The 25,781-nt window shown below is 36.2% G+C and overlaps 1 protein-coding gene across 1 annotated transcript; it reads left to right on the forward strand.

The window, feature by feature from the left end:
- The first annotated feature begins 14,630 nt into the window (after nucleotides 1-14,630).
- On the forward strand, nucleotides 14,631-15,557 carry LOC146895369 (olfactory receptor 4C11-like). The gene has a single exon (XM_085685949.1). It carries the CDS (start codon nucleotides 14,631-14,633, stop codon nucleotides 15,555-15,557), a length of 927 nt encoding a protein of 308 aa, XP_085542075.1.
- The last annotated feature ends 10,224 nt before the right edge of the window (nucleotides 15,558-25,781 follow it).

A 25,781-nucleotide genomic window follows, 5' to 3' on the forward strand; every position in this document is an offset into this window, starting at 1 on the left:
TTTTTTTAAAAAAAATAAATTACATAGTATCCCCAGGTCCCTCTCTCTCTTCTTTCCCCACCCTCATTTCTTCCATCCTATTATCTCTAAGAACTTAATCATGAAGGATTGTTGGATTTTGTAGAATGCTTTTTCAGCTTCTAGTTAGATGATCATGTAGTTTTCTTTTTCAGTGTGTTTATATGATGGTTTATTTTGACAGATTTTTGTATCTTGAACCAACTCTGGAATAAAACTACTTGTTCATGGTGGATGATTATTTTGATTTGCTCTTGATTCAGTTTGCCAACATTTTATAGAATATTTTGCATCAGTGCTCATGGTATGTGATTATCTTTTTTACTTCCATTTTTGTGTGTTTGGACATCAGACTCACTGTAATCATGTAAAAAGAGTTTGGCAATGTTCCTTCTGTTTCTATTGTGTGTAACAATTTGAGCAGTATGGGTTTTGGCTCTTCTTTGAAATTCTGGTAGAAATATGCACTGAAACTGTCACTGGCACTGGGATTTTTTGGTTGGGAGACTTTTGGCAACAGCTTCTATTTCATTATTGGGTTATAGGTCTATTTAAATTATTTATGTGGTCTTGTATTATTTGGGTATGTATTATCTATCCAGGATTTTTACCATTTCTTTTAGATTGTTCAACTTTGTTGAGTACAGATTTTTGAAATATGGCCTAATGATTCTCTGGATTTCTTCAGTGTCTGTTTTTATGTACCCCCTTTTATTTCTGATTTTATTAATTTTGATATTTTCTCTCTGCCTTTTGGTTAGTTTTGGCAAAGGGTTTGTCTATCTTATTGATTTTCACAAAGAACCAACTCTTTGTTCCATTGATTCTTTGTATTGTTTTCTTTGTTTCTTTTCTATTGATTTCAACTGTAAAACTAATTCTTTTCTGGCAACTACTCCGCCTGGGTGAATTTGCTTCTTTTTTTCTAGAGCATTCAGGTATGTTGTTAAGTTGCTAATGTGAGCTTTCTCTACATTCTTTATGTGGGCATTTAATGCTATCAGATTTCTACTTAACACTGCTTTCATAATGTCCCATTGCCTCATAAAAAGAGTTTATTGTGCACAACATATTAGGTATGTTGTGTTTTCATTTCATTCTAGGATTTTTTATTTCTTTCTTTATTTCTTCCTTGATCCAGTGATGATTCAGGTGAGCATTGTTCAATTTCCATGAGTTTGTAGGCTTTCTACAATTAGTGTTGGTATTGAGCTATAACTTTAAGCCATTGGGATCTGATAAGATACAGGAGGTTACACAAATTTTTTATATATCTTTTGAGGTTTGCTTTGTTACTGAGTATGTGATCAGTTTTAGAGAAGGATCCATGAGGTGCTGAGAAGAAGGAATATTTTATGTTTGGTGGGATGGTCTATAGATATCTGTTGAGTTAACATATGTTAGTTCCCCTAATTCTTGTTAAGTTTCAATCTGGCTAACCTGTCTATTGGTGAGAATGGGGTGTTTAAAACTCTCATTCCTAGTGTGTGGGGTTTGCTATGCAATTTAAGATTTACTAATGTTTATTTTACAAGTGTATGTGCCCTTGTATTTGGGGCCTAGATGTTCAGAATTGAGATTTCATCTTGATGGATTTTTCCTCTGTTGGATATGTAATGTGATTCTCCATATCTTTTGATAAATTAAAGTTTGAGGTATATTTTGTTACATATTAGTATAGATACACCAGCCTGTTTCTTAGGTCCATTTGATTGAACAATCTTTTTCCAACCTTATACTCAGGGGTAGTATCTGTCTTGACGTAGCGTGTCCTGTTTTCATACCCATTCTGTTATCTTGTGTCTCTTTAGAGACAAAATGCATCCAATGATATTAAGATATATTAATGAATAGAAAATTTTAAGTCCTGTTATTTTTTACTTTGTTGGTGGTAGTGGTAGTGTTTGTATGCTTCCCTTCCTTGGGATTTCCTGATGTGGGGTTATCTTTGTCTGTTTTCATTTTTTTTCATGAAAAATTCCTTGGGTTTCGATTTTTCTTCTGTTACTTTTTGTAGGGTTGTATTTGTAAACATATATTGTTTAAATCTGGTTTTAATATAAAATACCTTGTTTTCTTCATCTATGGTTACTGAGAATTTTGTTGGGTATAATAGTCTAGTCTGGCATTTTTTTCTCTTTGTAACTGCAGAATGTCTATCCAGCATCTCGTGGCTTTCAGAGTTTCTATGAAGAATTTGGGTGTAATTCTGGTATGTCTATCTTTATAGGTTACTTGATTATTTTTTCCTTTAAGGTTTTTAATATTCTTTCTTCATTCTAATGTTTGTATTTTTATTATTATATGGTGAGGGTACTTTCTTTCCATGTCTATTTGGTGTTCTCTAAGTTTCTTCTAACTTCATAGTCATATTCATCTTTAAGTTCAGAAAGTTTTCTTCTATGATATTATTAACCATATATTCTGTGTCTTTGAGTTAGAAATATTCCCCTTCTTCTATTCTTAATATTCTAAGGTTTGAACTTTTTATGGTGTCCCAGATTTCCTGCATGTTTTGTGCAGCCAGATTGATAAAAACTCAGCCCCACATTGGGTGTCCTATGTAGCTCAATTAATAAAATCCCAGAGACAGATATTGGGGTTTAACCTGAAGGTCATAAAAGCAAAACTCCTGGCCACTGGCTCCTAGCCATATCAGTCCAAAATGACATTCCTGTCTCTAGGAATATTCATAATGAGACTGTTAGGAGCGGTCTCCTACCATCTTATATCCCCCCCTAATGCTGGGAATAAAGGCAAGCACCCTTACCACCCAGTTCCTATGACAAAATGCTGTGACTACTGGGATTAAAAGTGTGTGTCACCAATGTCTCATCTGAGCGACTGTTTAACTCTCTGATCTTCAGGCAACCGTTATTAAAATGCAAATTTATTAAAATACAAATGAAATATCACTACAGTTTTGTGTTAAGAATTTGTTGGATTTTATATTCTGTTTGACTGATGAATCTCTTTCCTTTCTTGCATCTCCAGTGCCTGAAACTCTGTCTTTCCTCTCTTGCTTTTTCTTGGTTATGCTTACAGCTGTAGTTGTTGTTCATTTACCCAGATTTTCCATTTAGAAAATTCCCTTATTTTATGTTTTCTTTGTGTCTATTTCAATTTTCAAATCCTGAACTGTTTCCCCCACTTGTTTAATTGTTTTATTGGATTTCTTTAAGGGATTTTTGATTCCTTCACATTTTCTGTTCATCTTTTCCTCCATTTTTAAGAGAATTTTTTTTCTCTTTAAAGACCTCCATCATCTTTGTTATATTATATTTAAGGCCATTTTATTCTTCTTTATCTTGCTTGGGTTATTAAGGTCTGGCTGTTGTAGAATCACTAGTTTCCGGCATTGCCATACTGCTCTGTATGTTTTTGAATGTATTCTTACACAGCTGTCTACCAATGTCTTACTCAAATCACTGAAGTTGGAGCCTATGGATCTGGTGGTTGCCAATGCAGCAGGGGATGGTGAGGGAGAGTGGAAAGAATCCTGTTGCTTGGTAGTGGATGGATACAGTATGTGGGGGTATGGCACTGGATATGCTGGGGAGACAAAGTCTAAGAGAGCAGGGCATTCCAGCTGGTAGTTCAGATGATCTTCACTTCCTCCATGTATAGGAAGGCCCTGTGTTTCAGTTCATCACCAATTCAGTAGGGGATGGTGGGGATGTGTGAAATCTCTTCATGTTTTATCTAAAAATGTTCATACATCTAAAACTTTATCCATGCAATGGTTCAAAAGTGTAGAACATAAAGGGAAATATTTTGCACCTACCAAGAGAAAATGAGCTCTTTCATTATTTATTCATATGCTTTTTCTATTTGCTTAACATGATGTGTAGGTTTTCCTTGTAGGTTTTCTTATGTCGAATATTTAGTGGTTAAGGGGATGGGTCCATAGGAGTGTCTGTATCATAGAAATACTGCTATTCAGCAAAACAAAGCAGAAGAAGAAATAATATGCTATGATTAATTTTTTCAGACATGCAATTTGGGAGAAATATGGTGTTATAAGAGTGAAAATTATATTGAATTGTGATTAAATTACTATTTGTGTTCTTTTTAAACTTCCTTTGGGATAAAGTAATTTTGTAATGATTATTTATTTATTCATTATAATTATAATTTTTAGTCTATTTTCTTGCCATGAATATGGGTCAATATTTTCTATGTCACCATATATCTATTTATGACAGTCAATTCTAGTATCATGACCTAAATAATATAAATTGATACTCTTTTGATTTCCTCTAGCTCTTTCTATTTCTCTTAATGTCTTAAAAGATGTTCCTTGAGGTTTATGAATGTATATATGAGTATAATCCTTTTAAGAACTCTTGGATTCTATGCCATAGTGAGAACCACCTATTTGTATTTTGATCTGTTTTGATTCTCTGTTGTAACTACTACATATTTGTAAAGACTTTTCCCTCCATGAACAAGGTTGATGACAAAAATAGCTAATTGACATAAAGACAGATATTTAGAAGTCATTTGACATACATTGAACAGCTACTTAACAAAAGAATGGAAGTTAACTCCTGGCTGGTATTTATTACAGTTCCACACATGTTTAATTTTTATATATTCTCTCTTGTTTCACAGTACAAAGCTCAGGCTCCCTTATTGCATTTCATGTAATGGCATGTAGAAATAAGTGTAGTCTTCAGTCACAAATATCTAACATACAATCAATGGCCTCTCCTGTGATTTTTGCACTTCTTGACCAACAGGATGAAACCAGTCCTAAACATACTCATTTGTAGGGTATACTCTTGAGTGAGTACAATTTAAGTTATACTTTAAAGGAAAATCATATTAAACACATGAATTGGGTTGTCTTGCTTAGCTCAAAGTCATGAAGCACATATATAAAATATTTCATTAATGTACTGAATTTCCCCGAGTGCACATAGCTTGGACCATAAGGTTTTAGCTTGAAATAAAAGAAAATATACTTTCAAGATACAGTCTTAACAGAAAAGTATGTTTCTGAACTGCTTGCCTTGCTTAGTCACTAATACTTACTATAAATAAGCTAAAAGGAAGCCTGGGCATATCCTGAGACAAAGGGCAGGCTTACAACTAAGAGAGGGATATGTCTGAACTCAAAAACAATAGATGCAATGGCCTTAGCATGGAATTTTCCCATTCTTACTTAAGGAATCTTTATAAGAAGAATATTGTTCACATCTAGGTAGCATCCTGTATCTCCTGACTGATTCCACAGAAGAACATCCACCTAAAAGCATTATTTAAATATGACAAAACCAGTTATGCAGCAAGAAACTGCTTTATTCTCTAAACCAATGTTAAGACCTTGCCAAGACACACACGACACTGGAGGATCAATTGCTGCACTTTGCCAAGTCAAAGTAGGTCACTCTCCCCAAATTCCTACCCACAGAGAAGTCTGTCAGTTCTTCTGAACTTGGCATCTAAAGACAGTCACTGCTTATGGATGTTTGGTCCCACAATAACCACGGAGAAATATGGGACTTCCTAGGTAGTTGGAAATCTGTCTCACTTATGCTTATCCTTCTCAGTTCTGATGGCATTGGATGAGTAGGATACTGATAGCCTTACCAGTTTTGCAGCTTCCCCTCCATTTTCCCCCATTAATGCTACAACCAGCTTGGTAGCTCACTGGTTCATTAGTTAAGTTTCCTGTTAAGAGTACAGACAGATTTTCCTCATTCACAGGCTTTGTGGTAGAAGTTAAACAGGTTTCAGATATAACTTCATTAGTTCAGAGTTTTAGCACTGAAAATGCAATCTTGCTGAACTGATAGGGCCCTGATGGCAAACAGTTTTCAGGAGTCCTTAATTTTCTGTCGATTTTACTCATCCCAGGTTTTAGACACAGATTAGCATAAGAGAGGTTATAGAACCCTACAAGTATATTCAGCTCCCTCTTCCTCCACTCACTCAACCTCTTTTGTTTAATAAATTTAGATTTAAATGTGTATTTCATCTAACTAAAACCATTCCCTAGGAAAAATGTTTATTTATTTTTTGATGTCCATTTTTTAATCCCAAAACCATAGCCTTTTGTTTTGACACCAAGGTGAAAATCTGTTCCAGTTGTTTTACATGTATCTGCAGGTTCTTGGGAAAAGTTCTGATTCTATATCAAGAAATATGGTATGTTGGAAACTACAGTCTCCAGATCCCCTCTTTGACCCTACCTGTTTTCAAGCATATTTTACAGCTTCACTCTTCTTGCCTAAGCCAAGAACAACCCACATGGGACCCTCAAGATACATAAGTCTTGCATCATCTTAGAGGAAACTAACTGGATGAATAATGGCAGCTTGATCTCACACACACGACCACTAGTAAAAAGGTTACATTATCTCTTAATTCTTCTTAACACCTTCACAGGATGGATGTATTCACCACCTCCATTGAAACAGCAAATGTAATGCCTCAAATACTCCTGAAGAACACATCATTCATACATTTGGCATGCCATCTCCTGCTCACAAGCTCCTGGGACATCAGTGCTGGTACCACCTTTCCACACTAGAGCACACACCTATCCAGCAACATGTTTGGTTTTTCAAATAAGTCCCAATAATGAGCATATCTACTCTCACGTCTCACTCTTTTACCCTTGTCTCTTTTGTATAGCCAGGGTATGTATCCATTCCATTCTTTGGTGGTCTTTCTTCTTCACATGGCTATCCTGGTTCATAGGGCTGGTAATAATCTATTCTTTCCCTAGTAATTTGCTTTCTCTGTCTCCTCAAAGAACAGATGCCTGAGGTCCCTAGGATAACAATTAGCCGCTTTTCCATTCATACCTCCTGATGAGCCTGGGCCCACAGATTCCTGTCCACCACTTCCCCATGTTGTCCCGTGCCTGCAGGAAGTAGTCAGACTTTAAAAAGTGCCCATATTCCCAAGGACTCTATACCCTGGGATGTTTATGTGGAAGCCCTACCCAGCCTCATTCCTCCCATTTCAGACTACACCTCTGACAAAACTTGGCAAGGGTCAGCTCCTTCCCCACAAGTTCAGTACCATAAGATGCATTACCCCATCTGCCACATAGTTTCCCCTCATGGTTTTCTCCTTCTTCACCAAGGCCACCTGGAAGAAGCTTTGTATATTAACCCTAGACTCTTAATTTGGCTTGATTTGATTTACTGCATCTGCAGAAAGATTTAATATTGGTGTATGGAAACATTTCAGTGATAATTTGGAAATTATTACATGAAAGTTTTTAAACAACTGGATGTTATTTTTAGAAAAATGTATTATTCAATATGTCTTTTTACCGAAATTGCTAGGTAGCTAGGTTTCAGTGTCTTTTCACCAAAATTGCCAGGTATCTAGTTAAAAGTTACTAGGTTTGAAAGCTATAGAAAACTGGATCTCTATTTAACAATGGCTTTGTATGTAATACCATGTGTCCTTGTTAACACTTAACTTTTTAAAGAAGGAAAAAACATCAAATAATCACTTTATGGATTCTAAAATATCATGGTCAAGCACCAGGAATCTTCTTGACAAAAGGTTCATTTGTGTTGGAGAAGGGGCTTAGGTACTTGTTTATTCCCGGACATCCGGCTAACTTAGACCTGAAATAATCACACAGAAACTATGTTAATTAAACCCCCCGCTTGGCCCATTAGCTCTGGCTTCTTATTGGCTACTCTTACATATTAATTTAACTCATTTTTATTAATCTGTTCATCGCCATGATGCCATGGCTTACTGGGTAAAATTCCTAGTGTCTGTCTCTAGAGGCTCCATGGCTTCTCCGTGAATTTACATCCTTCCTCCCAGCATTCAGTTCAGTTCTCCCCACATAACTCTGTTCTACCCTATTAGGCCAAGTCAGTTTCTTTATTCATTAACCAGTAAAAGCAACACATAGACAAAAGGACCTCCCACACCATTTCCTCTTTTCTGTTTAAACAAAAAGGAAGGATTTAATTATAAAATAGTAAAATTACATGTAACAAAACAGTTATCAAGCAAGAATTACAATTACAAAATTTATATCTATTTTATTTTTTATTCTAACTAAGGAAAACTATAACTATAAACTCTTAAATTCCATTAAAGACTCCAAAAGGATATACTATTATCTAAATAAATAATAAATTCATTGTCAAAGCTCAAGAATTGGCAGAGACATCTCACTGCCTGGACAGTCCCCCAAAGTTCCTCTGTATCATTGGGGTGTCCATCTTCATCCCACTGGCCCATACTCTCCAGCAGACTCTTTAATAAAGCAGGAAATTTCAAGAACAGTTCAGCCTCAATTGGCAGTTTGTCAGTCATTTTCTTCTGTGTCCTGCAGAAAGTCTCACAGACTCTTTTATGAAGCAGGAACCCTCACCTTTAGACAAGTTCAGCAGTCATCTCTCTTTGGGCTTTGCATGTCCAGGCCAGCAGTCTTGGCAACAGCAGGTTCTTGCCCAAGTGGCTAGCAAACTCTATAAGGAGCCTCTTTGATTCCCATCTTCCTCTTGGAGTAGATTTGTGCTGCCAGGAGCAGATGTGTTTCACTGTCATGATAAGTCCTAAATTCTTCAAACACTTTAAATGCCATATTCTGAAGGTCACTGAAAGATTTGAATACCTATCTAACTGAAATATAACTCATACATCTAGAAATTCTAACAGAATTCAGATTTATATCTGAATCTGTCCTTATTACATTATCTTTAATTCTTTACTCTTTGAAGAACTTGATAACAGCTGCTCTGGATGCTGGCTCTGCCTCTCTGTGCTTTTAAAATGGTGGAGGTTTCATTACTGCCAGGTCTATTGCCACCAGGTAGGAACCACGCTCGGCACTTTAACTCTGAGAATGAGCATGCAGCACGTAAAACCTTTTAATCCGAGTAATTGCTAAATCTGCCCCCACAGAACACTGCACAGCCTGGAAATATCGCGGTGTATGGCAGTGGAAATCTGCCATGCTCTCCTGCCTGAGCAAGCCTGGGAGACCTGATCCAGTCTCCTCTGGCAAGAAGCACTGAGCAATGGGCATCGTCTCAGGTACTTTTCTCTCAACCCTGAGTGGGCACACAAACACCCAGGCCCACAAATGCTATTCAAATACTCCATAGCTGGAGTTCGTGCTGGCAGCATTTTAAAACTGCTTGGCTCCCCCCGCGCCCGCCCCTGATATGGCTGAATATGGAACACAGCACACTACCAGCTGAAAAAATCATGAAGCTAAACTTTGTTTTTCTGTGTCTTGAGTTCCTTTTCAAGCTTTTTTAGGTTTTACATGGACTTAGTCCACCACACTGGCACGCCAAATCTGTTGGAGAGGGGGCCGAGCTGCTTGTTAGCTTAGACCTGAAATAATCACACAGAAACTATATTAATTAAATCCCTGTTTGGCCCATTAGCTCTTGTTTCTCATTGACTAACCCTTACATATTAATTTAACCCATTTCTATTAATCTGTGTATAGCTATGAGGCTGTGGCTTATCCAGCAAAATTCTTAGTGTCTGTCTCCGGAGTCTCCATGGCTTCTCCCTGAATCCACCTCCTTCCTCCCAGCATTCAGTTTAGTTCTCCCCACCTAACTCTGTTCTACCCTATCAGTCTAAGCCAGTTTCTTTATCTATTAACCAATAAAAGAAACAAATAGACAAAAGGACGAACCACACCACATTCGGTTCATAATACCTTTTGAAAGGACTCCAGGGAGTTTCACTGGAACAACTGAAGACGTCTATGAATGATGCACATGAAACATCGTAAGATGGGAGGACTGTCTTCTGGATGAGATAGGCTTTCATATGCCCCAGAAGCCCCTCTGACTAATGTAGTTGCTTACAGACCGTTACTGCTAAGATACCTGTTTTATGCCTTCCAACCTAGAAACATTTCCTTTTTTCTCTCTTTTCTGGTCCTATTTCAGCACAATGGACCAAATCCTAAGCTGCATGCCCTGATACCCTAGACATTCTTTCTGAAGATATTCCATTTCCAATAAGACAGAATTCTCTTACTAAACCTGAGAGTTTTCTTGTATTATAACTTAAAATGCCTAATTTTCTCTACTTACTCCTCAACAAGGAGCTGGAGCTATCTCTAGCTTACCTACTTTATTGTTTTGGTTTGGTTTTTGTTTGTTTGATTTTTCTCTTTCATATTCTGATGTAATTTAACTCAAGTATTTGAGTAATATTTAATGTATTTTATATAACACTAAGACCTGAAAAATGGAACCAACTGTTTCCAATGACCTGAGTTTGTAAAACAAATGTAGAGGGTTTTTTCTTAAAGAGAGATTCAGAGCTCTGTATTGATACTAATCCTCAGAAAAATTATTATCACTTTTGAGATCTTGAAAGGTATCTTCTGTAGACCACAGAATAGACTTCTGGTTCCATCACTCAACACTTCCTTATTTGATTATATTTAGCAACTACCATGCAAATTCACCGTACAAACTACTACAATCTCTCTACATCTCGATTCAAGATAGTAAGGCTAATTTAAGGCCATACATAGCAAGGATTCATGATTCAAATTCTCTTGTACCAATAATATTTTCTCCTTTTTTTTGTTACTACTATTGTCTTCACTACCCATTCATACATTTGCTTTTTTTCTACTCTGGCAACTTTAATGCAAATTAAAATTCCTTTGTACCATAATTCCTGTCTTAATAGTGAATTCAAAAACAATTCATTTAATATTGATATAGTCTAACAGACAGTATAAATTAGACGCATTATAGTCTCTGGAGTGGTTTGACTATCTGGAGAGGAGAAAGTTCAGGTGATAATGCTACCAACAACATCCATGTTCTGTACCAGTATGTGCTAATATAGTCCCTCTGGAGGGCAAAAAAAAAAAACATTTTCTTTTAAGCATCCTATGGGATAGCTGCTATCAAAAGGTGTTGGACGGGTGAGACTCATGTACCCAGTCCTCTAACAGGTGAGAGAGCTTATTTACATGTTGTGAGTTCATAGATAAATTATTCCAGTTTTGGTAAATATGCATATTTTAATATGTTTCAATATGCTGTGTGGATATGTGATTACTTAGCTAAACTTTGGAAAAGAAACATTAAATTGAACAGCCCAGTATATTTTTAAAGGGTTATTGTTATGATAAATACAAATTCCTATCTTTGAAATGAAGTGATGCTCTAAAGTCAATGAATTCCATATAAGAGGCAGGTATGTGAAAGTCCATCAATATTGTGTACAAAGAAAAAGATGCATTTGATATATAAAAATTTAAAATTTTTTTCTTGACATGTTAAAGTAGGGAAACATACTCAAATATTTCCATGTAAAGTTTCTGGATGAGATTAGACTGACCAAGAACTATTCATGTACACACAAAAAAAAAAAAACCTAGAAGATTCTATTTCTAAATAAATTTGAGGAAAAGTTTGATGTGGAATAATGGACAGCACCTCTGGGAAGTGGCAGCTTTGTGATGAACAAGTACAATACTTGAGCAGAGTATATATATCATAGCATAGATTAATATTCTTTACATGCTTCTAAAATAAAATTACAAATCTTTGACTTACAATAGACATACACCTGAGTTGACTAACTTCTTAAAATAAACTAGTGAGGGCACCCTTTAAGTATGTAAATAACAACAATAATAATAATAATAATAATAATAATAATAGCAATAATAATGTATGGGGGGGTTCTGAAATCTCAATAAGAAGCTGCTTCTTTAAAAATGTCAGGTATCATATTTTCAGTCCTAAATCCTTCAAAAACCACCTGCTATCCGTATAGTTGGACTCAAAAAGAAAGACTGCATGGTAATATCTGACAATTGAGGAAATGAGATGCAGAAAGTGTACTTTAAATGTACTGAATTTGTGTGTTTCTGTATCTCTGCCCAGGTGTCTCCTAGTTCTCGTTTTGAGCATGAATCATGGGATTAAGCATGAATCATGGGATTAAGTAACATAGCTTGAGAGTTTTGAGAAGTGTTTATTATGTGACTTTTTAATTTAAGCACTTAAATGCTAAACGAATTAAGGCAGCTAGTTAATATTCTCAGACTGTGATAACCTATGCATAGAAGTGTATTTAGGAGTGAGAGTCTATGAAAGACACAATGTCAGTGCCACTGTATTCAGGACAGGTGATTCTTTAAGACAGCATTTTGGAGAAGCAGATTCTCCCCAGTGCAGTCTCCTCAAGGCAATGTATTTCCACCCTTCTGTATTTGTTGCCTTTTCTGGTTTGTTGTTATTTCAGATCTTATCCATCACAACCAACACCTACAAACTCTGAGTTTACTGTATTTTAACAAGTGTAGCCAGTCTAAAATTTTTTATCTTATTTGAAAAGTTAAGGTAAGTAAAGTTGTTTCTAGAAGTTATGCTGTATTCTGCTGCTGTTTGTCTTGAGGATATTGTGGTACATGTAAATGACTGAAAAGAACCTAAGAACTGAATTCATTGCTACTTATGAAGAGGTATGGGAACGGATATGGTTTATAGGCATAAGAACCAAGATATAAATAAAAAATAAATAAAAACCCAAACTTAAACAAAACACCCACAAAAACAAAGAAAAAATAAACAAAAACACATAGTACAGTCAAAGAAGAAATTTTTTTAAAGATTATCCATGCATGACTCAACGATTAAGGATTAATGTTCTCTGTTTGTTATGTTAAGACAGCCATTTTTCTGGAAGTCAACATCTTATGCTATGTTAAACTGTTCATTACATGGGACCTTCCATTTCAAGTTTATTAGAAAACTAATTAAGATATTTCAATGAATCTCAATTTGTAGTGCTTCAGTTTGGAGTTTTGTCTTGGCTTCATAAATTTTGAATGTATTTGTTATCTTCTGTACATAACATATAAAGTCATAAATACATTAGCTATATTAATATATTCATAATGTGAATGACATTAACAATATTAGATAAGTATCATAGTATTCAAAATGTAATAGAGACTATTTCACTTGAGACATCATGAACCTTCTACATTGCAAAGACACTGAATTTAGCTCTGAGAGCATTGTTGAAGATGCATAGATTTCCACAAAAGGAGCTATGTGAAAGATACACATAATTATATTTTCCAATAGTGCATAAATTTATGAAAAAGTTAAAAAAATGTCAGTGATCTCTTTTAAAACTGTCAGGAATCATGCACACATATGATGTGGATATACACATGTAGGCAGAGCATTCATGCTTCTCAGGAACCAGGCACACATATGGAGTTCACACACACATGCATGGCAAATGTTCATACACATAAAACTAAATAAACTGTAATTCATTTAAAATAGTGGGAGAAAAATCTTTTGAAAATTTGGTGAAGTGGTTCAGTTTCCAAGGATGAGGTGAAACATGCATATAAAGGTAATTTTGTGTCTCTCTCAGTTATCAGATTCTGCCTTAGAGCAGTTCACAGTTCTCATTACAATGAACTGCAGGTGTTAGCAGAAACCAGAAAGAGCACTGTGGATAACTGAGTCTTCCAGAATATAATAACCGTATTACATCTCAGTTTGCATGATGATAACGACATTTTCATAAGCAAAAGCTAGAAAATGTTGAAAGTTTTACGAAATTTTGCCTGCTAAAAAATAGACTTTGCTTAAAGAAATGATATTTCATACTTGACATCATCATAATTTTCAGATCTAAAAATAGGTTGAACAAAAAAGTCAAATATAGACTACCCTTCTTCCCTTTCTATAAAACCATACTTATCATCATCTTTGAAACATTGCTTTTACCCGAGAATGTGGAATTTTTAAATATCTGAATATAAAATACTTTACTAGAGATGATTACTATGCTCTGACATTAGAACAAATTTGGCAATAACCATTAGGATATTCTAAGCATTAGGATATTTATTTTTCAAATATGTACAATTAGACAATATACAACATGACTTCCTTTTAGTAAATTCTCCAAGTCTTTGAATAGTCTAAGGTATGCTTTTCAGAAGTAGAAGAAAAGTAGACACTGAGATATTTAATAGTCTTATCAAGGAACATTGTTTCCTGTCTACAACACAATTTGCAAGATATCATTTAGAATTCCTTAAGATATTACTAGATTATTTGCATTTTACAGGCATTTCTTGTTCTCATTTCAGAGAACACTATCTACAAATGAGTTTATTATTGCTTATAAATGTAGGTAATTAATGTGTAATGTAAATGGAAAATAAGACTTTTATATAATGTAAGGCCTAGACAACTTTACATGACTACTTTAAAGGACACTCAAAATATCCTAAATAAAGGAAAATAAATTATATAAATGATGTAACATCAGAGTTTTTTGCCCATTAAACAATTAGTTAAATAATAAACAAAAGTACACATTTTATTTGATATTAATTGAACTGCAAAATTAATCAGAACAATGCTAAAGTCAGTGAGTTTATATATGGATAGTATTATGGAGAACGTGTTAATTTCATTAGCTTCTGTGATACTATAAAGATCTTGAAACTGAAAACAGAGATTGGAAAGCATAGTTATGAGAAAGAAATATTTTTATTTTATATAATCTATTTTACCACTTGTTCAAATTAGTTCCTTTGTCTTTTGCAGATGACACATTTCATACTCTTTCTTTCTCATTCATGAACCATGCAGCTGAGTATTAATGTGACCAATTTCCTTCTCCTTGGCTTGACACAGGACCCCAGGAAGAAGAACATAGTGCTTGCCATTTTCCTGCTCTTTTATATGGGGATATTAGTGGGTAACTTGCTGATCATTGCTACCATCAAGACAAGCCAGACACTTGGGAGTCCCATGTACTACTTCCTGTTCTATTTATCCTTGACTGACACCTGCTTCTCTACAACTGTAGCCCCTAGAATGATTGTGGATTCCCTCATGAAGCAAGCCTCTATCTCTGTCAGTGAGTGCTTAATCCAAGTCTCTGCATTTCATTTATTTGGCGCCCAGGAGATCTTCATCCTCATCCTCATGGCTGTTGACCGCTATGTAGCCATCTGTAAGCCTCTTCACTACATGACCATCATGAGCCGCCAGGTCTGTGGCATGCTGGTGGCCATAGCTTGGATGGGATCCTGTGTGCATGCTTTAGTTCAGACACTTCTGGCCTTGAGTTTACCTTTCTGTGGTCCCAATGAGATTGATCACTATTTCTGTGACTTGCAGCCACTGTTGAAACTTGCCTGTTCAGACACCTATATGATCAACCTTCTCTTTGTGGCTAACAGTGGGATTCTTTGCACAGTGAGTTTTCTCATGCTCATGGTCTCATATGTAATCATCCTTTATTCCTTGAGAAACCACAGTGCTGAAGGGAGAAAAAAAGCCCTCTTCACATGTGTCTCCCACATCACTGCAGTCATCTTGTCTTTTGTGCCTGCCATATTTATATATACACGTCCTGCAACCACCTTCTCCATGGACAAGATGATATCGGTGTTTTATACAATTTGTACACCCTTTCTCAACCCTCTGATATATACACTGAGAAATGCAGAGGTGAAAAATGCCATGAGGAAACTCTGGAGTAGAAATGTGTCAGGCGATATATAAACAATCAAATGTATTTATATTAATAATGAAAATCTTACTTTTCAGTTATATGATTAGAACAGCCATGGTCTGAGAATGCTGGCTTGGTTCCTTCAAGAAAATGGGAAAATGGATGTATCCTTTAGTAAATATAAAGATATTATTTTGTTAAAGAAGATATAAGAGGAAGAAGTGAATATTTATCTCAGTCAAAGTTTTAGAGATTTTGATGGCTTAGTAGGCCCATATTTAGAGAAAAAAAACTTAGATTCAGAGCTTGTGATGTTTATCCTCTCTCAAATGACTTCCTTTAGTCTAGATTCTTTTCTTTCCAGCTGTGGTAATGTTTTCTCATGAATTTTCCATTAATATCTTCTTCAATCAAAGAAATGTTTTGTATTCATAAATTTATAGATGTTTCCATTCAAGGTGCAGTCATTGTGTATTAGTTTTGAGTGTGTGTGTGTGTGAATGAGTGAGCATATTTTAGCATGTTCTTTCTTTTCATGTACTCCTTGATTTTTTATGAAATTTTTATTGGTTCTTAATAAATTTCATATCATGCATCCCAATATCTCTCATTCCCTTCCTTACTACTACCCGCTGCCTTTTCGATCTCTGCTGTGGGAGCTCTTTCTGCTCCTTCAGCCAATAGCATTTGAGATACCAGCCCATTGGGGCATGGTCTCTCTCTCTTTAAAAAAGCAGTGGCTGTCTTCTATTCTCTCTCTGGCTTCTAGCTCCTCGACTCCTTTCCTGATCGCACAGAGGGGCTGTTGTCTGGGACGGTGATCTGTAAGTTTTCCCCCTTTGAATAAATAACCATTCTATTATTCATAATTCCAAACTGGTGTGGAATTGTTTGTGACTTACGCCTTCAAATCTCCCCTCAAATATATATAAAATCTTGGTATGGAATGAATGGTATGGTGTTGCCTCCTGAGTCACACAGTATACCTTTTAGTTAACACACCTTTACTTGTAAGTGTTCACTGCATTGAGTCATTGGTCTGGATCGAGGCCCCTGGCTTCAGCTATGCTGTTGAAAGTCGGCTCTCACTGGGCCTCTTCTTGGATATCCTGTTGTTGCCTTGTGTTCTAGGGATCCTGTAGTTTTGGTTCTGCAGATCTGCCCCCATGTTCTAGAAGTTCCTAGTTGAGAGAGTTGTTGGGGTTGGGTTACCTATTAGTCCTTGTTCTAGGCCTGGCTAGTAGCTGAGTTGGTCATTCTGTCAGCTTTTCCTCATTGTTAGCATCCAGAGGAGCTCTCTAGCACTGCGCTGCCTAGCTCAGATCAAAGAGAAGAGATCAAGGAGCAGTACGATTTCTCGTGCTCTCACAGCTCGAGTCCAGCTCACCAGTACTCACATAACCAGAGCCAGCTCTACTGTTTTGTTCAGATGAGGTACAGGGCATAGTATCCAATTACTGTACTTTCTGAGGAGCAGACACAGCTCTTCTGTTCTCATGCCTCTGAGGTTGACTCTCCTGTCTGTCATAGGCACGAATTGATGAGGGGTGTTGTGGAATTTTCCTTTATTCTCTGTAAAGATGTGTCACTGTGGTTGGTTTGTTAAAGAGCTGGATGGCCAAGACAGGGAGAGGTTAGGCATGACTTCTAGGGACCGAGAGGTCTTGAAGTAGAATAGTGAAGTACCTAGCCAGATGCACAGGAAGCAGGATGTGCAGGACAAGATAGGTAAAAGCTATGAGCTTTGTGACTGGCTGTTAACAATGAGGGGTAGGATCAGCTCTCCTACCCTCATGGTTCTGGGACCATTTTTTTCTACCCTGCTGTAGGGATCAAGGGATCAGGTAATAGAAACAAGGAGGATATCTCTCCTTCCCACACACCAGAGCATGACAGACCAAGGGATTAACTCCTCAACTCTCGCATATTTAGGGCCAACTTACATGCATCCTCACCAACAGGAACAGTTTCACTCTGATGCCCAGGGGAAGTACAGGGTTATGCTGTCATCCAAAACGGTGTACCTGGTGAGTGGTAGCACCAATTCTACACAGCCCTATCCTTACTGCGTGAGGAGCCATGTTCAGGTTCAGGCAGAGCCAAGGAACAAGACATATCCCCAGTTACAGCTCAGGATAGCATGAGGCTCTGGCCCTGAGTGGCAGCGCATATTACTCAGGTTGGGATGGGCCCAACAGCAACATAGCCCTCAGGAATCAAGAAAACCACAGGAAGTCCTGAGAAACAGTGTGGCCCTTTGTGGCAACATGGGCCACAGATAACAACAGGGACTCAGGCTGCTGTAGAACCACGGCCACAGATATGATCCTTGGCAACAGCCCAAACTGGATGTCATCGTGGTCTTGCTCGGCCCTGCGAGATTGCTCAGATCAGCATGATCAAAGAAACTGCATCATCCCCAAACACTAGTGCGTCCCCAGGTCCACTCAACCTTAGATGGTAATAGGAGCCATAGACATCAGCACAGACTCTTGCTGTGGTCGGGCCACAGACACATATATGGGCTACTTCTGCAGTTTGGGACTGGATGACACCATAACCCTGTGTTATATTATAGGCCACACATTTCTGTATGCACACATTTCTGTGGCAGCTAGACCCTGTAAGACCGACATGGTCTTAGGTTTCAGCCTGAAACGCAGTTCTCAATATGAACCCCTTTGGCAACAGGAGTCATGGATATCAATTCAAACTCAACCACAGCAGAGCCACAGACATGGCCCCTGGCATGGATCAGAAGTTATCATTGTTCTAGGAGGCAGCATAGGAATCCTGGATTTGAGTGGCCGCTGTGAAGGCTCATGCCTTGGGCATCAACTTAGTCATAGATAGTGGCCCAGACTCTGCTATCACCAGGAGCCTTGGTGGGAAAGGGGGCAACAGATATCAATACAGACCCCTCACAGCTGTACTAGGGTCATGAGTCAAGTAAGGACCGTTGGAAGAAGCCCAAATCAAGACATCTGACCCTGGGTGGTAAGTAGGACCTGTACCTTAGTTTATTCTTCTTTGCCCTCCATCTCTTCAGAACTGCCTCTCTCCTCAGCATGTGAAGCATTCTGCACGCCGCCTCTCACTCCCATTTTGCCACTCTGTACTTACCATGGAGGTGCCCAGATTGCCTGGTGTGGTAGGTGCAGAGCAGGCTCCTGGGTGAAATTCTGTCCCAAGTCTAGAGACCGGGGGCAGAGCTGTGCTTAACCTCCAGAGTCTGCCAGGCTTGGAAATGCCATGTGACTCTAAGGTAAAATTCTTCCTGCCTTGATTCTTATTCTTAACAACTAACTAGATAATATATCTGCTTACATAGAGAGATGTGTATATATACATATAAATTCATATATACATATGTGTATATATATACACAAAAAAATATATCTATATTTATTATATGTGTGCTAGACAATTTTCATTTAGTTTTGAGATTATGTTCTGCGGGGTTTTTTTTTTGTGTGTGTGTGGTATTACACAGAGACTTTAATAATGTTAGAATAAGTAGAGTGATGTCACCCATGAACAGAAACTCTGAATTTAGGAAGATTTCACTGTTTTTAAAATTAATAATCTGACACTTTGAACTTTGGGAAAACATTTCATCTTCAAGCATAAGCATTATACTCACTTTCTTTTCTAATGCAACATTAATAAGATTGACATGTGTGTGTGTGTGTGTGTGTGTGAGAGAGAGAGAGAGAGAGAGAGAGAGAGAGAGAGAGAGAGAGAGAGAGATTTTAGTGTTTAAATTTGTGTTAAGAATTTCTCTCACCTGTGAACCACCAGTGGACTGCTGGGAATCAAACCTTGATTCTTTATAAGATCAATGAGTGTTTATAACTGTCGCCCCATCTCTCTAGCAAAGCCATTGATTGAATTTGCACTATATCCTACAGGTGAATGTTTTGAATGCTCTTGATTAGGATGCATTGCCTTAGTGAATACTTTAGAAACTGTGTTGTGGAACCTATTTCTGAAAGTATGTTATTAGGTTATAGACTTTGAGTATATGTCCATTTCTGTTTCCTTTTCTGAGATCTCTGGCTCAGTCTGATATATTATGCCTGGAATAAACATTTCTATTACAAAAGGATGGAACAGAAAGGTAAGAAAGAATGATTAAGTCAAAACAAAATAAAGTTTAACAAACATAAAACCCTTTAGCTTTCTTCCAGAATGGAGCAATATGCTGTGAGGATGTGTGTGCCAATGGCTTTGAATAGCTTCATTTCCAAGTCTTTGTCTTCTGCTCCACATAGGTTCTTTTTCGTGGACCATTATCAATCTCTTCCTTCAGTTTCCTTGTAGGAAATTCACTATTATTGGAATTGAAAAATCAAATGATCACCAGTGCAGCTTAGAGTTTATGCCTCCAATGTCACATATTACCTTGTTAGAGGCTTTACAGAATGCGTTTTAATGTAGTTGGAAGTTATCTGTCTTGCCTAGTTCCACCAGACCAGTTTATTTTTTTTTCCATCAGTCCCCACAACTGCTTATGAATCATGGAGAGGCAAATATTAAGTACAATTGTTTGGCCGATGGCAGGCACATTATCGATTACCTCGAACAATTAAATCAACCAATTCTTAGTAATCTTAGTATTGCACATGACTGTGACTTACCAGTCATGTTCTGGTATCTTTCTCCTTTGGCCGTTACATGGTATTTCTCTTCTTGTGTGTCTGACTCACATTCCTCTTGACAGCGGCCTTGTGTTCCTGTATACCTGTTTGAATTTTCAGCCTAGCTATATTCTGTATTGCCATAGACAAAAAAGCTTTAGTTATCAACCAATGGGGACAACATATATTCACAACATACAGAAGAACATCCTACCTCATCTCCCCATTTTTTGTCAAACTAAAAAGGAAGGTTTTACTTTAACATAGTGAAATTATATAAAACAAAACAGGTATCAAGCAAGAATTACAGTTACAGTATTTAGTCTATTTCTATTTAACAAATTAAGAAAATGCTCCGTCATCTATCCTTGCTTTGCAAGGCTAATGCTTTGTGTCTAATTTATCTTTTATCACAACTAAGGAAAACTAATTATAACTTCAATTGTAACTATGGTCTTCAACTCCATCAAAATGGCAGAAGGATATAATATTATCTAAGTAAATAGGAAGTACATTGGAAGCATCTTTCAAAACTCTAAAAATGACAGAGTTATCTGGCTGCCTGGACAGTGACCCAAAGTTCCTCTATAACATTGGGGCATCCATCATTAGTTTATAGGCCTAGAATATCTGCCAAATTTCTCAGAGAAGCAGGGAATCTGAAGGACTGTCCCACTTATTTAGGCAAAATTCATTAGTCACTTTCTTCTGTGTTTTGCAGAATCTCTGGGAGACTCTTATTAAGCAGGAAACCTGGAGGACTGTCACATCTTGATTTGTTAAGTTCAGCAGTCATCTTTCTGCGGGTTCTGCACGTGCACTCTACACAGCATAGTCAAGCAATCCAGGCCAGTGCAGTTTCTTTTCCCACATGACTAGTTTTTGCTATAAAGAAAACAAACACTTTATGTAGATTCTCTGATGCCAACCATCTTCACTGAAGTAGATTGATATTGCCAGGGGCAGACATATCTCATTACTGTGAAAAACCTAAGTCCAGAAAAATTTCAAATGCCATTTTCTATGGGTTTTTGAAGTATTTGAAGATTTTCTATCCATCTAAAATATATCTCTGTAAATCAAGAAAACCTAACTTTGACTACAAAAGTTGACTATGAATGTGCATGTCTTAACTACAAGTTACATTTTTATATGATCTGCATAAACATTATACCTTAAGAATAAAAAATATATAAAGAGTATAACCAAATTCAGCTTTAATTTGTATCAATAAACCAAAACAAAAATTTATACCAATGTATTCTATATCATATCCCCCTTTACTTTTAGGAAGAGATTGGCTGTGCCCATTAATTATTTATAATCAACACCTTTGAATGAAAATAAACACTTATAAACATATTTTGGTGAAAGATTTTATGTTGTATAGAGTGGCCCACTTGTTCATTCCAGCCGCACAGCTAGCTTAGCTCTGAAAGCTTTGTGAAAAACACAAAGAAACTGTATTAATTAAAACATTGCTTGACCCATTTAGCTCTAGTTTCTTATTGGATAACTCTTACATATTGGTTTAACCCATCCCCATTAATCTATGTATCGCCACGTGGAAGTGCCTTACCAGAAATTCTAACCTGTGTCCATCTCAGATGGAGGATCCATGGCTTCTCTCTGACTCTGCTTTCTTTCTTCCTGAATTCAGTTCTGTCTTCTCCACCAACACATAGAAAAAAGGCCCTCCTACAACATTTTTATACTACTTCCTGCTGATTGTTGGGCAGAGATCTTATGGGGACTTTGAGAAAATTTAGAATTGTGGTTAAATTTTGGCTATAGTAGTCTATGAAACTGCATCATCTTAGACAGTTGTGAAGCTGTTCTGGATGTTGAATTACCTGAGTCATTGATCTCATGGAGGCCTCTCAGGGATTCTTAATTGAAATCATGTAAGATTGGAAGATATCCACAGCTCTTAATCTTCTCTGAAAATAAAAGCAGTACTTCTTTTCCAAGACAACATATTCTTACATCCAAATTTTGAAGTCAAGATATGTTTATGTTGATTTATCTTAACAGCTCTTACAATCAAGAATCATTCTGCAATTAGAACATTAACAATCAAAATATTTAAAGTAAACACAATCAATACTAAATATAATCCAGACTCTCTATGTATTTTCTATATTTTTATGATCTACTATATTTTTTACTCTATTTTTTTCTTTAAGAACTTCAGGTTATTACCATTAAATTAATTTTTATCAATGACTTTGTCCATCCTCTAGTCTCTTTCACTCAAATCCAGGTACATTTATCAAATACACTGTGATCCATTTAGAGGTCTTCCTTATTTGTTTGTTTGAATCAATTTTAATTGTATGTCTCTTTTTTCTGAATGTTTTTGACCATTTAAAGTTTGAAGCAAAATGGTCATTGTGACCCTGGAAGTCAGCTTCACCCTGCTCAGCCTTCCATCATGGTAGAGCTATGTTTACTGACAGATCTGGGACCACAGAGTGGGAGCTGTGCCCAGTGATCCAACTCTGGACAAAAGCATGAAGCACACTGTCCACAAAACATCCTTGTGTATAAAAGTAAAAGTTAAATTTATCATGTAACATGCTGCATGACTGGAAATACCTCTGTATACTACAGTGAGAATCTGTCATGCTTTGCTCAAGACTGAATATTTTAGCATCTGTGCACCATGAACTGCATGAGAGACAGAACCAGAAAGCTCTCCTTAGTTCTGTTTATTTGTCCTAGAACCACCTTTATTTGCAATGCTTTTTCAGGACTTATGTGAATGTATGTGCACTGCATTGAAGCACCAGACATAGATGGAAGTTTTCTCTGTCTCACTTGATCTTTCTGGACTTGTTTCTTTTCTGCCTTTTGGTCACCACAGCCACTTTTAAAATAATCACCCAGAGATGAATATTAAATATACCAATATAATATCCCAATGGCTCAGGCATATTACTGACTAGCATTCAAAAACAAATTGATCCATTGTTATTAATCTATGTATCATCATGTGGCTGTGGCTTGCTGGTAATATTCTGGCATCTTTCTTTTTTGTTGGCTATATGGTATCTCTCTTCTTGGGTGACTGGTTTGCAGTACTCTTGATCCTGCCATTGTTACCTTTTACATCTGTTTTGATTTCCTACCTAGATTTACTTTGTCTTGTCATTGGCAGAAACAGCTTTAATGATCAATGAATGAGAACAGCATATATTCACAGTTGCAAAATGACATCCCACCTCACCCTAATAAACTGCTTTGTCTTCTGGTCTTTTATATGAAAACATAGTGAAAAGTTTTATAATACATGTTCATTCACACAAAAGGAAAATCTGCCATGAGTGGTCTGATCTCAGCACTTCAGGTTCTGGGAGAGTGACTTTATCTCCTGAGCCTGTTGACTGAGGTTTTTGTCCTGTCCAGTTGCTGCAATCGTTAAGTTCCAAAGAAATTACACAGAGGTCTACATTAATCATAAACTGATTGGCCCATTAGCTCAGACTTCTTATTAACTCCTATAATTTATATTAACCCATTATTCTTATCTATGTTAGCCACAGAGCTCGGTACCTTTTTCAGCAGGGCAATCATATCTTCCTTCTGTGGTTGGGACAGGACTGGGGAGGAATGGGCTTCCTCCTTCCCAGAATTCTCCTATTCTCATTTACTTGGCTCCACTTCCTGTCTGGTTGTCCTGCCTATAGTCCCTGTCTGGCTACTGGCCGATCAGTGTTTATTTAAAACATAATTGACAGAATATAGACAATTGTTTCACACAATGAGCCCATTCAACAGCCTTGTGTTCTGACTAGCTTGCCATTTATATAAACTACAGAAATTTTCTGATTTCTTCTTAAATGGATCATAATATCAATGGAGGAGTATTCTGGTTGTTTTATTATTCAGCATAAAATCTCTGAATATGACTAATAATTTTGGGGCTCACAGTCCTGCATATGATGATAAGTGAACGAATAATTAAAAGAAGTAATTTAACTCTCTAAGTACTTTGTTAAAGACAGATCTATACATTTAGAAAGAGCTTTTAGCAATAATTTATGACTATGTAAAAGAAAACTAAAATATAAAGTCTGTCTCTCTTCTCTCTCTTTGTATATATATATATATATAATGTATAAATATATATATATATATACATAAATGAAATCTTGGTGAGACAGTATCAAGCAAATTATTTGTTTTCTATTTACAAACTCATCTGCAAAGACTTTCCCATTCTTCAGCAAAAGTGACAGTGAAAATCAAATATACTTCTCCTTATAGCTTAAGCTAAGATATTTCTTGTACTCTGAATCAAATAAGGGGGAAATTAATTTTTATATTCCATGATAAATATAAACTATTTATCATGTTTATTTTATTTATATGGAATTAACTTTGATTCATTCATTTAACACCTTAGAAAATATTTGCTGATATTTATTAAATATTTTAAGAAACAAAGCTTTTATTCTTTTTCTTTTCTTTTTTTAATACTACCACCTTAACCTTGTGGCCACTCTGACATCTGAAAAAATGTTTTATTTAATGTCATGGTCCCTGTCTGACACTTAAATGTGCTTTAATTTAAGCTACCAATTTTCATGATGATATTTTAGCACAGATAATATTAGCAACACAAATGAGCTCTAAAATTTATAAGAAATTTAAAAATGCTTCAGTCCTTGATAGTTATATTAGTAATTTAGTGTCTCATTATTCTTAGAGCCTTCAAGCATTTTGATGCTGTGATTTACAGGCAATATAATAGCATGAAGTAGAAACAGGAAACTTTTATTAAATGTAAGAGTCCAAACTCAAGATTTCATTGCTTTAAAAATTTCCACATTTCTAAGTGTTGGAATTAGTTAAAATTGACATGGGTTTCATTTTACCCTTTTCTCTATGCCTGATAGTCTGGTAAATATGGAGTAAGAGGAAACCTCAAGCAATAGGATTGGGATTTGAAACACATAGTCAGATTCCATGCAACAACTTTTGTGGTTATATACAGCTATAATTCTAACACTTGACTGTGAGTTTGAGACCACCCTGTTCTTCACAGTTACACCTTACCTCAAACAAAATGGAACAGGACACAAAAATTAAAATACATTTTTAAAAAAAAACATAATTTTAATTACTTTGTATTTTGACTCTGCACCCCTTTTCTTATTTCCAATTTAGATTTTTAAGGAGATAAATAGTGATAATTGGTTGTGATTTTTATTTGAAATGGTCAGATGATTATCAATGTGCATTTTAATGTTCTTTGCTGTCCAAGAGTTTATCACATTTTGTGAATTTCTACTTTTCTATTAACATAGTTTAAAAGTAGTGATTGTGAGATTTTTCTCTTGTGGTTTTAATTATTTTTAGTGTTCTTAATGTTATAGTTTTGTCTCTTATTTGATTCGTGTGTACATATATGTATGTATGCACTATGGGTGGATGGATGAATATATGTATGAATGTATGTGGAATTAATTTTTATGTTTTAAAAACCACAAAGTTACTTATTCTATATTCAATTACCTTACTAGAAACTATTCATATATTCTTTGAACAACCTGTTGAGTTTAGAACAAATAGATGAAAGAAACTCTCCATAAAAAAACCCAAAAGACTATGTGACCTAAAATGAGTATT

The sequence above is a fragment of the Myodes glareolus genome, chromosome 2, assembly GCF_982192425.1.
Source record: "Myodes glareolus chromosome 2, mMyoGla1.1, whole genome shotgun sequence".
Lineage (NCBI taxonomy): Eukaryota > Metazoa > Chordata > Mammalia > Rodentia > Cricetidae > Myodes > Myodes glareolus.

Excerpts from the sequence above, each read along its gene's own strand:
- LOC146895369 (XM_085685949.1), top strand. The coding sequence starts at position 14,631 with ATGCAGCTGAGTATTAATGTGACCAATTTCCTTCTCCTTGGCTTGACA.